Here is a 13855-nt window from a genome sequence, read left to right on the forward strand (position 1 = left end):
TCTCTCTTGTTTCTTGAGGCATGTTTGTATTACTATAAACTTCCCTCTTATGGACGGGACATATGCCCATCTACAGCAGATTCATGTTATGTTTGATAGAAAACAGAAAATTCTGTAAAAAAATTATCCTTCAATTAAAAAATTATTTTTTTTTGATTGAAAAAACATTTCTCTCTTAGAATTGCTTTTACTTCATCCCATAGGTTTTGGGTGGTTGTGTTTTCATTATCATTTGTTTCTCAGTATTTTTGTTTCTAGGTATATAATATACCATATTCTTGGATTTGTTTTTAGGTGTATCATATACCACGTTATTGGATTAGAAGAATCAATATAGTGAAAATGACTATACTACCCAAAGCAATCTACAGATTCAATGCAATCCCTATCGAATTACCAATGGTATTTTTCAAGAACTAGAATAAATAATTTCACAATTGGTATGTAAACACAAAAGATCCCAGATAGCCAAAGCAATCTTGAAGAAGAAAAATGGAACTGGAAGAATCAACCTTCTTAACTTCAGACTACACTACAAAGCTACAATCATCAAGACAGTATTTTGTACTAGCACAAAAACAGAAATATAGATCAATGGAACCAAATAGAAAGTCCAGAGATAAATCCACACACCCATGGACACCCGTCTTTAACAAACTAGGCAAAAATATACAATGAAGAAAAGATAGCCTATTTGACAATTGGTGCTGGGAAAATGGATCAACTATGTGTAAAAAAAAAAAATGAAACTAGAACAGGTTCTAACATCATACACAAAAATAAACTCAAAATAAATGAAAGATTTAAATGTAAGGCCAGAAACTATAAAGCTCTTAGAGTAAAACATAGGAAGTACACTTTTTGGCATTATATCACAGCAGGATCCTCTTTGACCCACCTCCTAGAGTAATGAAAATAAAAACAGAAGTAAACAAATGGGACTTAATTAAACTTAAAAGATTTTATACATCAAAGGAAACAATAAGCAAGGTTAAAAAACAGCCCTCAGAATGAGAGAAAATAATTGAAAATGAAACAATTGACAAAGGATTAATTTTCAAAATATGCAAGCAGCTCATGCAGCAAAATACCAGAAAAACAAACAACCCAATCAAAAAATGGGCATAAGACTTAAACAGGCATTTCTACAAGAAAACATACAGATGGCCAAGAAAGACATGAAAAGATGCTCAATATCATTCATTTTTAGAGAAATGCAAGTCAAAACTACAATGAGGTATTACTTCATACTGGTCAGAATGGGCATCATTTAAAAACCTACAAATAATAAATGCTGGAGAGGATGTGGAAAAAGGGGAACCCTCTTGTACTCCTGGTGGAAATAAAAAGTGATTCAACCACTACAGAGAACAGTATGATGATTTCTTTAAAAACTAGGAATGGAATTACCATATGACCAAGCAATCCCACTACTGAGCATATATCCTGAAAAAATCATAATTGAAAGAGATGTGTGTACACCAGTGTCTGCTGCAGCACTTTTTACAGTAGGTAGGACATGGAAGTCACCTAGATGTCCATCAACAGATGAATGGATACAGAAATTGTGTTACATACATATAATAGAATGTTGTTGCTTAGTCGCTCAGTTGTGCCCAACTCTTTGTGATTCCATGGATTGTAGCTCTCCAGGTTTCTCTGTCCTTGGGATTTCCCAGGCAAGAATACAGGAGTGGGTTGTCATTTCCTTCTCCAGAGGAATGAAATGTTACTCAGCTTTAAGAAAGGACACATTTGAGTCAGTCCTAATGAGGTAGATGAACCTAGAGCCTATTTTAGAGAGTGAATTAAAGTCAGAAAGAGAAAGATAAATATTGTATATTAATGCATGTGCATGTAATCTAGAAAGATGGTACTGATGAACCTATCTGCAGGGCAGCAATGGAGACACAAACATAGAGAACAGACTTGTGAACACAGTGTGGAAGGAAGAGGGTGAAATGAGTAGAGAGTAGCATGGAAATATATACGTTACCATAGGTAAAATAGATAGTCAGTGGGAATTTCTATGTGACACAGAAAGCTCAACTCAGGGTTCTGTGACAACCTAGAGGGATGGGATGGAGTGGAAGAGTGAGGGGACACATGTATACCTGTGGCTGAAAAGATGCTCAACATGTATGCTCTGCCATAGGGGTTGATGTATGGCAGAAACCAGCAGAATATTGTAAAGCAATTATCTTCAAATAAAAATTTAAAAAAAAGAATTTCTGAAAATAATTAACTTCATTTTGTTATTTTGTAACTTTCTTAACATCTTTTGACCAGAAATTCAATTTTTTCTTGAGTGTGACAAGAAAGATCAGCCCTGGGATTTCTTTGAAAGGAATAATGCTGAAGCTGAAACTCCAGTACTCATGCAAAGAGTTGACTCATTGGAAAAGACTCTGATGCTGGGAGGGATTGGGGGCAGGAGGAGAAGGGGATGACAGAGGATGAGATGGCTGGATGGCATCACTGACTCGATGGACGTGAGTCTGAGTGAACTCCGGGAGTTGGTGATGGACAAGGAAGCCTGGCGTGCTGCGATTCGTGGGGTCGCAAAGAGTTGGACACGACTGAGCAACTGAACTGTACTGAACTGAACCTTACTGTAGCAGAGAGGAGGATCTAATCTCTCCAACACAGCATGGCAATACATTCTTATTCTTCCTTAGTTGGCACAAGTGGCAAACACTGAATAACTTCTGAAAGTGTGGCCCACTTTAATTTGGGGCCCCAATTCTGACATAGTCCAGTGAATATGCCCCATTCAGTAACTCATGAGCAGTAAGGCAAACTTTCCCATCAAGGAAAAAAATGTTGAATAGTCTTAACCTCTTTCTTTTTCCTTTTATTTCACAAATCCTGCTCATAGTGCCAATTTATGTTTTGCTGAAAGTTTTACTTTTGTTTTAGGATCCAAGGATTTGTTAACAAAAGAAGCCATTCATCACACATGATAAATAATTTCAATATTTAATAGAGGATTATTTGACTTAATTTCAATATATAATCATTAAAAGAAAAGATAAATAGAAATAAAAGAAAAGAGTAAGAGCATATATACCACCAAATTTGGCAGACCAACATTCAGATTAAAACAGTGTAGGGAAATCCATTGTTGACAGCAATCTGGAGTCCCAGTAGAGAGATCCTGGGCGGTGTGACCTCAGCAGGGGCAAGATTCCAAATTTCAGATTTAGGGGTTCCCTCATATAATCCTATGCCAAAAAATTATATCATCATCAGTTTGTGTGCAAGCATGCAGTTATGATTTTACTTTAAACTTTTGCTTTTTACAATGCTGTTTGTTTTATCTACAGGATTTCATTATGCCCCAGGCAGTTGGCCAGACCTCCAGGAGCCATTCTAAGATGCACTCCCTTTCTTATCTAAAACTCCTCTTGACTTGCTGAGCTTCTGAACTGGCAGGGAATCCAGTCAGTGTCCCGGCAGGTCTGAAGCAAGGTCAGGACCTGCTCAATTTCTTCTGAAGCCTGAATAAGATTTCTCCATTTTAGTTTCTCTAACAATTTTATACCTAAGTGGTATTTCCCATTATGTACTCTGCATATGGCTTCCCAGATGGTGCTAGTGATAAAGAACCCACTGCCGATGCAGGAGACATAAGAAATGTAGGTTCTATCCCTGGATTGGGAAGATGCCCTGGAGAGGGGCATGGCAACCCACTCCAGTATCCTTGCCTGGAGAATTCCATAAAATTTCCTTTACTCTGGTCACAACTCAAGGTTTTCATTCTGCTCACCTTTAAACATCCAAATAAGCAATGATTCAATTATTCTTTTCTCTAACTAGCTGTCAACTGAAAAACAAAATGCATAATGTGAGAATTGCAAGGTAAGTTTTATTGGGGTGAAATAAGGACTGCCACCTGGGAGATAGCACCTCAGATAACTCTAAGAAACTGCTCCAAAAGGTAGAGGGAAAGGATAGTATATATATATGATTTTGGTTAAGAGGGGAGTGCAATTAAGCAAATGCAATCAAGCACATATTTTTTGTAGAAAGTTTCTACTGGTCTCTGAAGCTTTTCCTAGTCCTGAGAATCATTATCCAGAATTTTAGTGCTTTTCTAGATATGAGGAGACGCAAGAATTGGGCTCATAAAATCAGTTCCTGAGAATATCTGACTATGTGAAGACTTGTCCTGCCAGTTTTCCCAGAGCACAGAGCGCGTCATTTCTGCTCTCTACCCTGAACTACTTCAGGGGATGTTGGAGATCAACAACAGCACCAGCAGTAGCACATGATTTAGTCCTTACAGAGGTGGAAGGCAAGTGCCTGTGTGTGTCATTGTTGCTCAGTTCTGTCTGACTCTTTCTGACCCCATGGACTGCATCCCACCAGGGTTCTCTGTCCATGGAATTCTCTCCAGGCAAGAGTACTGGAGTGGGTAGCCATTCCCTTCTTCATGGAATTTCCCAACCCAGGGATCAAACCCGGGTCTATTGCACTGAAGGCAGATTACTGTCTGAGCCACCAGGGAAGCACAAGTGCCCATGACCAGTGCCAATTTGCAGTTGACACAGTGTTCATTTAACCCAACTATGAGACAAACAAGATTCTGAAGGCTAAAAATGTAGAATAAATAGGGCAGATATAATTAAAACTCTAGATATGAACAAACACAAATTTTGTTATGCATAAACTATGTTTTATAGCATATATATGAGCACAGTATAAAATAAGTTGTTCTCCAAAAAGAAGCAACATATCTCTAGCTACTGATTTAAGACATCTCTGGGTCTGATTTTCTCTAGCATTATGACTGGAAAATTTTATCTGAACCGTGGCCTCTAAGATGTCATCTCCATTGTGAGTTTCTCCATTATAGGAAGTGTTTTCTCTCTTTTTTCCCTCTAGTATTTGCGGCTTCCTGCTGTTCGGCACTGTCACAGATGATGTCAGTGAAGAATACAAATTCAACCTCTGACTTTATCCTCCTGGGGCTTCTGGTCAACAGTAAATTCACAGGGATTGTCTTTGCAGTTATTTTGGCTATTTTTGTGGTGGCCGTAACTGCAAATCTGGTCATGATATTCTTGATTCACAGAGACTCTCATCTCCACACCCCCATGTACTTTCTGCTCAGCCAACTGTCTATCATGGACACCCTTTTCATTTGTACTACAGTCCCAAAGCTTCTAGTCAACATGGTTTCTAATGAGAAGACCATTTCCTTTGTGGCCTGTGGCATCCAGCTCTTCCTGTACTTAACCATGATGGGAACAGAGTTCTTCCTGTTGGGCCTCATGGCTTATGACCGCTATGTGGCTGTCTGCAACCCTCTTAGGTACCCCCTGTTGATGAACCGCAGAGTGTGTCTCCTTCTGGCTGCTGGTGCCTGGTTTGGTGGGTCCCTGGATGGCTTTCTGCTCACCCCTATCACCATGAATGTCCCCTACTGTGGATCCCGCATCATCGATCATTTCTTCTGTGAGATCCCTGCTGTTCTCAAATTGGCCTGTGCTGACACATCCTTGTATGAAACCTTGATGTACATCTGCTGTGTGCTCGTGTTGCTCATCCCCATCTGTATTATCTCAGCCTCCTACTCCCTCATTTTGCTGACTGTCTACCGCATGCGCTCTGCTGAAGGCCGGAAAAAGGCCTTTACCACTTGTTCTTCCCACTTGACTGTAGTCAGCATTTTCTATGGGGCTGCCTTCTACACTTATGTGCTGCCCAAGTCATTTCACACTCCTGAGCAAGACAAGGTAGTATCAGCTTTCTATACCGTTGTCACACTCACGCTCAATCCTCTTTTCGAACCTATGGACTGTAGCTGCCAGGCTCCTCTGTCCATGGGATTCTCCAGGCAAGTATACTGGAGTGGGTTGCCATGTCCTTCTCTAGGGGATCTGCACAATTCAGGAATCGAACCCCTGTCTCTTATGGTTCCTGCATTGCAGGTGGATTCTTTACTGCTGAGCCAGCACGAAAGCCCCGTATGCACACTACTATACATAAAATAGATAATTAATGAGGACCTACTATATATCACAGGGAACCCTACTCAATATTCTATAATAACCTATAAGGGAAAAGAATCTGAAAAAGAATGGATATGTGTATAACTGTTTGCTGTATACTTGAAACTAACACAGCATTGTAAATCAAATATACTCTAATATAAAATAAAATTAAATTTAAAAATATAATGTATTAGCTTGAGATTGAAAGTGATAAATTGTAACAATTTAAAATTAATTAAAAAAAACAATTGCATACGTGCAAAATGTCAGATACTGTTCTTAAACATGGGGTAAACATGAAGGGAAAACTGTTTCCATTTTTCAAAACACATTTAACTACATTATTTGACTTTGATCTTCACAAAGTTCTGCCAAGTTATTTTGAGAAGGAATTAGCCTCATGGGAGATAGAGAAATTTATAACCTAATTTTCTGACTTCTGGTCTTGTGATTTTGTGCTAAAACTTGCTATTCTTTGATAGACAATTTCCAAAAGCAGGGAGGCATATGGCACAATACAAACCTGGACGCTTGTTAATCCTGATAATGACCTGGGGAAAACATATCCCTCCGGGAGTAACATGCAGATAAAATCTATGTTCAGCTTCTGTTGTGTGCCAGCTAGTCTGGTCTACCAAGGACCTGATGTTCCGTGCTGAGAGGCAGTCAGACTCCCTACCTGGGGTCTTTCTACAGGTGAGGGATATGGGCATAAAATTAACTGAACCACCAGTTCAGATATCATTTCTATTGAAGCATTTTAGAGCTATGACTCCTGCTAAGAAACATCATTGGTTTTTGCTGGATTTGTCATAGATATCTGTCTTCCTTTGGAGCCAATTAGAAGTAGGTATCACAGGTAGGCATTTACTCAGGTATAGAGATAGAAACTTGCATTTTTTTCCATATTGACTGAAAACTTACATGTTAGAACAAGGCTAATGATTGTATATATGAGCTGGCATTATCAAAAGTTATCCTTTCCCTGAATTTCCATAGTGTTTACCTGCAATGGGCAGTGGTTTTAATCAGCAGCCAATAACCTTAGGAAGATAAAATGAGGAAACAGGTTAGAACATAGTTAAGTCCATGTCTTTGGACTTCATCTACAGCTCAACTAATAGAACTGATGAAGCTGCGACAGAGAGCTGTTTCCTTGCATCCCTGGAAATACTGTGGGAAAATTTCAAGAGACAAAAATGAATATAGAGTTGAACGAAGTCAGGACTCCCTGTAAACAATGGTCCTTTGTAATCTGAAAGATTATAACAATCTTTGTAATTGATTATATTTAACAACAAGATAGCAACGTATGCAGTGCATGACTTCAATGGTCTTAGTCTTAAGACAGAGAACTTTTCTAGTGCTATTTTAATTGAAAAATAAATGTTTTTATAAATTTATACTTATAATCCAAAAATTATATGATTATGTTTACTATCATGTTTGCTTTAAATACAGGGAAAATTAGGCTAAAAAGATTAAAGGTCATACATACTGGCCACTTTCAAATTCAAAAGTTAATACTATCTTCTCATTCTGGAGCCTGTTCTGTTTCCACAATTGCCAAATTAGAGAGTTCTTTATTTTGAGTGAAGGGAGAGTCTAAACATTTCCATAACATTATCAGGTGCTGTTATGAGACCATTACACAAAACCCTCCCAGTAACCCTGAGGGCAGGGGCTGCTCTGATGTACTTTTGGCTAGTTGCAAATTTGAGGAGGGACTTTCCCACTGTCATATGTCTAATAAATGGCAGGTTTTGGATTTTCACCCAAGGCAATTAAGTACAGGTTTTACATAATGATCAGGAACAAAAGGTAAACTGACAGGGTTTGAAGTGATTATAGAAACCTGGGAAATTGAAACTATCAAACCAGAGTTGTTTATACCAATGTATTAATCTATCACTTACGGGAATTATTTTGTATATATTTCTCCTCTCTTTGATAAAAAGTTATTTTACTTTTCTACTAAGTTATATGTTTGCAAGTTCACATTTTCTGATTATTTTGATGTATGTATATTAGTGAGTCCCTTCAAATTTAACGTGCAGAGACTAAAGTGCATATTTTAAGGCCAGAAGCACATACTTCAGGTGACATCTTGTAGTATGGAAGCTTAAGAGTCAAAAGGAATCAGATGAATTCTGTTTTAGAATGCAGGATCCAATTTAAGCAGGATTCTGGGGTAAATTTGATACATCTTAGTGACCCTATCGATACTGAAAGATTGAGAAATGGAAAATTATAGGTATTTATTGCCAAAGTTGTGAATAGGAGGCTTATTCTTTAACTTGAAATTAAATTACTTTTACACACATAATCTATGATGTAGGAAAACGGAAAATGTAGTGAAGACAAACTGATGTTCTTGAGACTCAACCATCAGTGAAACTTTTACTTCATAATTGTGTGTGTGTATATATATATGTGTGTGTGTGTGTATACATATATACATTCACATACTTATATGTGCACATATATATGCACATTAAAATATATGTATATATGTTTTTGTATATAGCTCTTTACTACATGTATACTGCTGCTGCTACTAAGTCGCTTCAGTCGTGTCCGACTCTGTGCAACGCCATAGACGGTAGCCCCCCAGGCTCCCCTGTCCCTGGGATTCTCCAGACAAGAACACTGGAGTGGGTTGCCATTTCCTTCTCCAATGCATGAAAGTGAAAACTAGTGATATATATATCCTTATCACATATATATTATAGGTTATATGTGTAAGACATTTTTTTATCAAAGTGAGGAAAAATATATACATAATAGCATCTGCTGTTGGACACATACAAAAATGTTATATATATTATGGTAAGATATTTATATTATATATAAAAAACATAGAGGTTTCTAACTGCTGGATTTTTCACTTAAGAATGCAGTGAAACTGTCATACCATAATGATTTTTGGTCTACCTCATATCCTAAAGGATGCTTGGAATCTTGTTACTAATTCCAAAAACTAAATAATTTAATAAGCATCCAAGAGCAGATGCTTAAGCTGATTCTGCTTTCTTAGTAATACAAAAAACACCAAGATGAATATTTATATAAAATTGCTCACTTATTTCTTTAAATTTATTTATTTTAATTGGAGGTTAATTACTTTACAATATTGTATTGGTTTTGCCATACATCAACATGAATCCACCACAGGTATACACATGTTACCCATCCTGAACCCCCCTCCACCCGCCTCCCTCCCCGTACCATCCCTCTGGGTCGTCTTAATTTCTATATAAAATTTGCTAGGAGTAGAAAGTATATGTTATTTTTAAAGTCCAGATATTGGTTTGCTGCTCTCTCTAACAAAAATAATACCTACTTACATTCTCACCAGCAATATATGATAGTACTCTCTAGATACTCAGTGTTGAAACAATCTAACTCTCAAATAGAGGTTCAATTTGAGTATGATTGGCAGTTCCAACTCCATTTCTATAGCCCGTGTCCCGTGCAGCAGAAGAGAATGCAACCAGTGCTCTCCAACATCAATCTTGTTGAGGAAGCCTCTTTAAGCCTGTACAAACAAGAAGAGTTAGAGCAGATTAATCTTATGCTCCAACTTTTTCACTTTGAGCATGCAGTACACACCTAAGTACAATCAGATTAACAGCTTAACATTTCATCATATCTCATAGCCTCATAGTTAAAGAAATACGGCACAACAGATTCAGTGACTCATCATACATATTCAGGGGAAAAAGTGGTGGGATTTGTTTTTCTAAAATCACCCAGGAAAATACAGAGGGGACAACCTGGCTGGAAAAGAAGCTTGGGAACACATTTACTTTTCAAATGACATTCTTAAATAATAAGTCTGATCCAGCTCCAGCAGGGAATAATTGTAGTGGAAACATCTGGTCTGATGTAACCGCTTGTCCTAGATTCACAAGTCAGTGAACTTTCAAAGTACCACTGCCTGGAGGGAGGCTTTGCTTTAAGACAATGATGTACTGTGTTTCAACAAAAATTGCACATAACCATAAAACATAGAAGTCTAATCGCAGGGTTCACATTTGACAGAGTCTTTTGAAACATGCAATTTAAAATGTTATGTCTGCTCCCCATTTGGGAGCACCTGTATGTAGGAAAATATAGTAGAAGAGGATAAATATAATTTTAAAATGCTTGCAAGTTTGTGATTTTAGATTTGTATATCACTGACAGGATAATTCTGAAGACATTTCCGTTTATTTCACAAGGATTTAAAATGGATTCACGTGCATGTGTTTGTGCTCAGTCACTCAGTCGTGTCCACCTCTTTGCAACTCTATAGACTGAAGTCCACCAGGCTTCTCTGTCCATGGGATTCTCCAGGCAAAAATATTGGAGTGGGTTTCCATTTCCTACTCCAAAGTGGGTTCATAACTCTATGCAATATTTTTTAATGGTTTTATTATTTATTCTTTACTCAACTTCATGTAATAGTCTTGTCCTCAGGGGTTCTTTATCCTTAAGTGAACTCTGCTACTTTCCTCTGATACACATTAACAGAAGATTTAATTCAACTCTGTATTCAAAAGGAAATCTGGGACAATCTTTACTGAGCTGTATTTGTAATGGTGGTTACACTGATGACAGCCTGACAGCGGGACTTTTGGATGGGACATTACTAGGTCTGCTTGGAGATAAGAAGCTGTCATTGGCTGTGTGTGCTCAGCAGTGAGATTTGTGATTTGTGGATCTGATGTTTGCAGGATCTTTCTCAGCATCCATTTGGTGAGGACCTTTTTCCCCCTGGACATCATTAGAAAGCCACAGGTATGTGATGACTAGAGATTGCCCAGGAGTTAGAATTTTGAAAATCTGGAAATATTTAACTTCATTATGTTATTTTGTAATTTGTCAACAAGTTTTGCCCAGAAATTCAAGTTTTTCTTGATTGTGATTATGGTCTTGCTGTTGGTATTCTTCTGACATTTTTTTTAAGCTGGTTGAAGTTACTGATGATTAAAAGGATACTATGCATTTAGGGGCCAGTTGAGTGTAGCTGTGGAGCATATGGAAAACAAAGCCTTAGATTTGAGCCAGGACCCATCTCCACTACTTATTCTTTATGCCTCACTTTCTCCAACAATAAGATGGTAATAATTACACTAATTTGCCCCACAGAGGCACTGTGAAGAGGAACTACATTAAACATGAAAGCATGCAAAAAAAGATGCCTGGCATAGATGGATGCTGGGTATTTTATTATTAGCAATATGACTCCCTCATGTTATACTTATGTTTAAAATCTGGTAAAATTATATATAATAATTTCTTGTGGCTACTACTCAAATAGAGCAAATTCAGTGCCTTAAAATAACACAAATTGACTGTCTTGCCATTCTGAAGACTGCAACTCTAAAACTGGTCATGCTGGGCTAAAATTAAGATGTCAGGAGGGCTATACTTCTTTCTGAAAGTTTCTCAGGAGATTCCATTTTCAGATTCTAGAGGTCACCCAAATCCTTGCCTCATAGTTCCCTTCATTTTCAAAACCAGCATTTGTATTACTTGGACCTTTGTTCATAATGTCACATCTCATCTTCTTATCCCTGCCTCCTCTTTCCTGTCTCCCTCTTATAAGGGCCCTGGAATATAGATTGGGCACAATGGGACATTCCAGAGTAATCTCATCTCATCATATGTAACTGAATCACAATTGCAAAGTCTCTTTTGCCAAGTAGGGAAGATATTTATAGGCTGGGGATTAGGACGGAGGGTTCTTTGAATTGGGGTGGGAACATTATTCTGCCTTTCAAGATAGGCTTTGTTTAACACTAAATTAATCTATGGGGCTTCCCAGGTGGCACTAGTGGTAAAGAACTCACTTGCCAATGCAGGAGACATGGGAGACACAGGTTCGATCCCTGGGTTGGGATGATCCCCAGAGGAGGGCATGGCAACACGCTCTAGTGTTCTTACCTGGAGAATCTCAAGGACAGAGGAGCCTGGTGGGCTATAGTTCATAAGGTCACAAAGAGTCAGACACAACTAAAGTGACTTAGCATGCATGCACACAAGTTAATCTATTACAGACTTACTATTTTAATAAGATACCAAATTAACACTAGCATTTACTGCACAATTTTTCTGATACTAGATGGAAACCTGTTGCTAAGAATAATGCATAATGATTTTCTGTGTTTTTAGTTGTGGAACATAGGGTGAGTTCAAACTATATTAACTTCTACAAAACAATCACTGTATGAATAATAACATCTGAAGTTAAATTTGTCTTTTACTCAATAATTGATACATAATGAATGAATAGCTGTCACCAAAAAATCAGATTCAAAAGAAAAAGAGGTGAGTTTCATTTTCTAAAAGAATGATGCTTTTAATTCACAGTGATTGTTTCAAATTTGTTTACATAAAACTTCATTAAGATGTAATATTTGTATTGATCTTGGATTGTAATGTAGTTCTGTTTCTTATTACTAAGTTTTTTTTTAATTAGAAAGTGTGAGTGAATCCTATCTTATGATGTTATTTTAGACTTAAGATAAACAGAAAGACCTGGACTATAATTTTATTTTGACATATTCTATAGAACATACTGAGGTGAATTTTAAAGAAATTCTACTAAAAATGAATCATTAAAAGACCAAAATTGCATTTTAAGGAGTGCATATGCTAAATAATCATTCATTTAAATATTCAGCAAAGTTACCAGATCTTAGACATTATTTTATATTTTGAAAGTGCACAGTAAGCAAAATAAGCAAATATCCATGTCCATATTCATCTTACTGTCTAGTGGGCAGGACAGAAACCCACAATAAAATGATTATGTATGACAGATTGTGTTAAGGACAATGAAAAATAGAAAGTCATCAAGTCCTACAGAATAGATCCTTTTGAGAAGTGGATTTTGAGGAAAAACCTGAGGAGATGACCACATACAGTTATGAGAGTGAGAAACAAGCCAGGGTTAGGGCAGAAGCAAAGGACTTGGGCTGGGAAACTCCCACAAAGTGAGGACAAAGGATCAGCAAGGAGGTCATAGGAGCTGTAGCACCAGAGCAAATGCATTGGAGGCAGAAAAAAATGACTTCAGAGGATGAAATTGTCACAACACAATGAGCCTTAAAGTGGCATGTGAAGCTCCTCAACAGAGTTTTGAGGTTTAAGTTACCTGTCTGATGTAAATTTCTCAAAATCATGGTGCTCTACTGAGATCAGAATAAAAACAGACAAGAAAGAACACGTAGATGATGGCAAAGCTACCGAAAAAAACTTAGAAAACAGCTTTAACATTTTACTCATAATGCCCAAGCAAGTTTTTCTAACATTTTGTGATATTATGGTATATAATAAGAAATATATTTGGTCTTTGTCTGAATTCCTTGGCAGAGATCCTAAATTCCTCCAAATTTCCTAAATGAAATGAGGCTTCCTCAGGTATCTTATTCATAAGGAAGCCCTTCTAGCAACGCCTGAATTTATGTTAATGACGTTACTTATGGAAAGCCCTACAGGTGGGAGCTGGCTACCAGGAAACTAACCATACCTTCAATGGTTTGGAACTTCTAAATTCCTACCTCTTAGATCTCCAAGGGGAAAAAAAGCGGAGAGATTTTATTAATCACCAGTGACTAATGGAGGCAGGCTTCTGCAGTAGCTCAGCAGTAAAGATTTCACCTGCAATGCAGGAGACACAGGTTCAATCCCTGGGTCGGAATGAGCCCCTGGAGAAGGGCATGGCAACACACTCCAGTATTCTTGCATAGAGAATCCTATGGATAGAGTAGCCTGGTGGGCTTCAGTCCCTCGTGGCGCAAAGAGACACTATTGAAGCAACTTAGCATGCAAGCACAAATGATGGAAGCTTCCTACATATTCCCCTG

General features: G+C 37.6%; 1 protein-coding gene across 1 annotated transcript; it reads left to right on the top strand.

The window, feature by feature from the left end:
* The first annotated feature begins 4925 nt into the window (after window positions 1–4925).
* Window positions 4926–13603, top strand: LOC138441593 (olfactory receptor 2T11-like). The gene is made up of 3 exons (XM_069592714.1): window positions 4926–5805; window positions 12159–12172; window positions 13487–13603. The coding sequence occupies exons 1-3, from the start codon at window positions 4926–4928 to the stop codon at window positions 13601–13603; spliced, it is 1011 nt and encodes a 336-aa protein (XP_069448815.1).
* The last annotated feature ends 252 nt before the right edge of the window (window positions 13604–13855 follow it).

Source organism: Ovis canadensis, chromosome 5, assembly GCF_042477335.2.
Source record: "Ovis canadensis isolate MfBH-ARS-UI-01 breed Bighorn chromosome 5, ARS-UI_OviCan_v2, whole genome shotgun sequence".
Taxonomy (NCBI): domain Eukaryota; kingdom Metazoa; phylum Chordata; class Mammalia; order Artiodactyla; family Bovidae; genus Ovis; species Ovis canadensis.

What these genes read in the sequence shown, in the direction of transcription:
- LOC138441593 (XM_069592714.1), top strand. Translation starts at nt 4,926, where the DNA reads ATGTCAGTGAAGAATACAAATTCAACCTCTGACTTTATCCTCCTGGGG.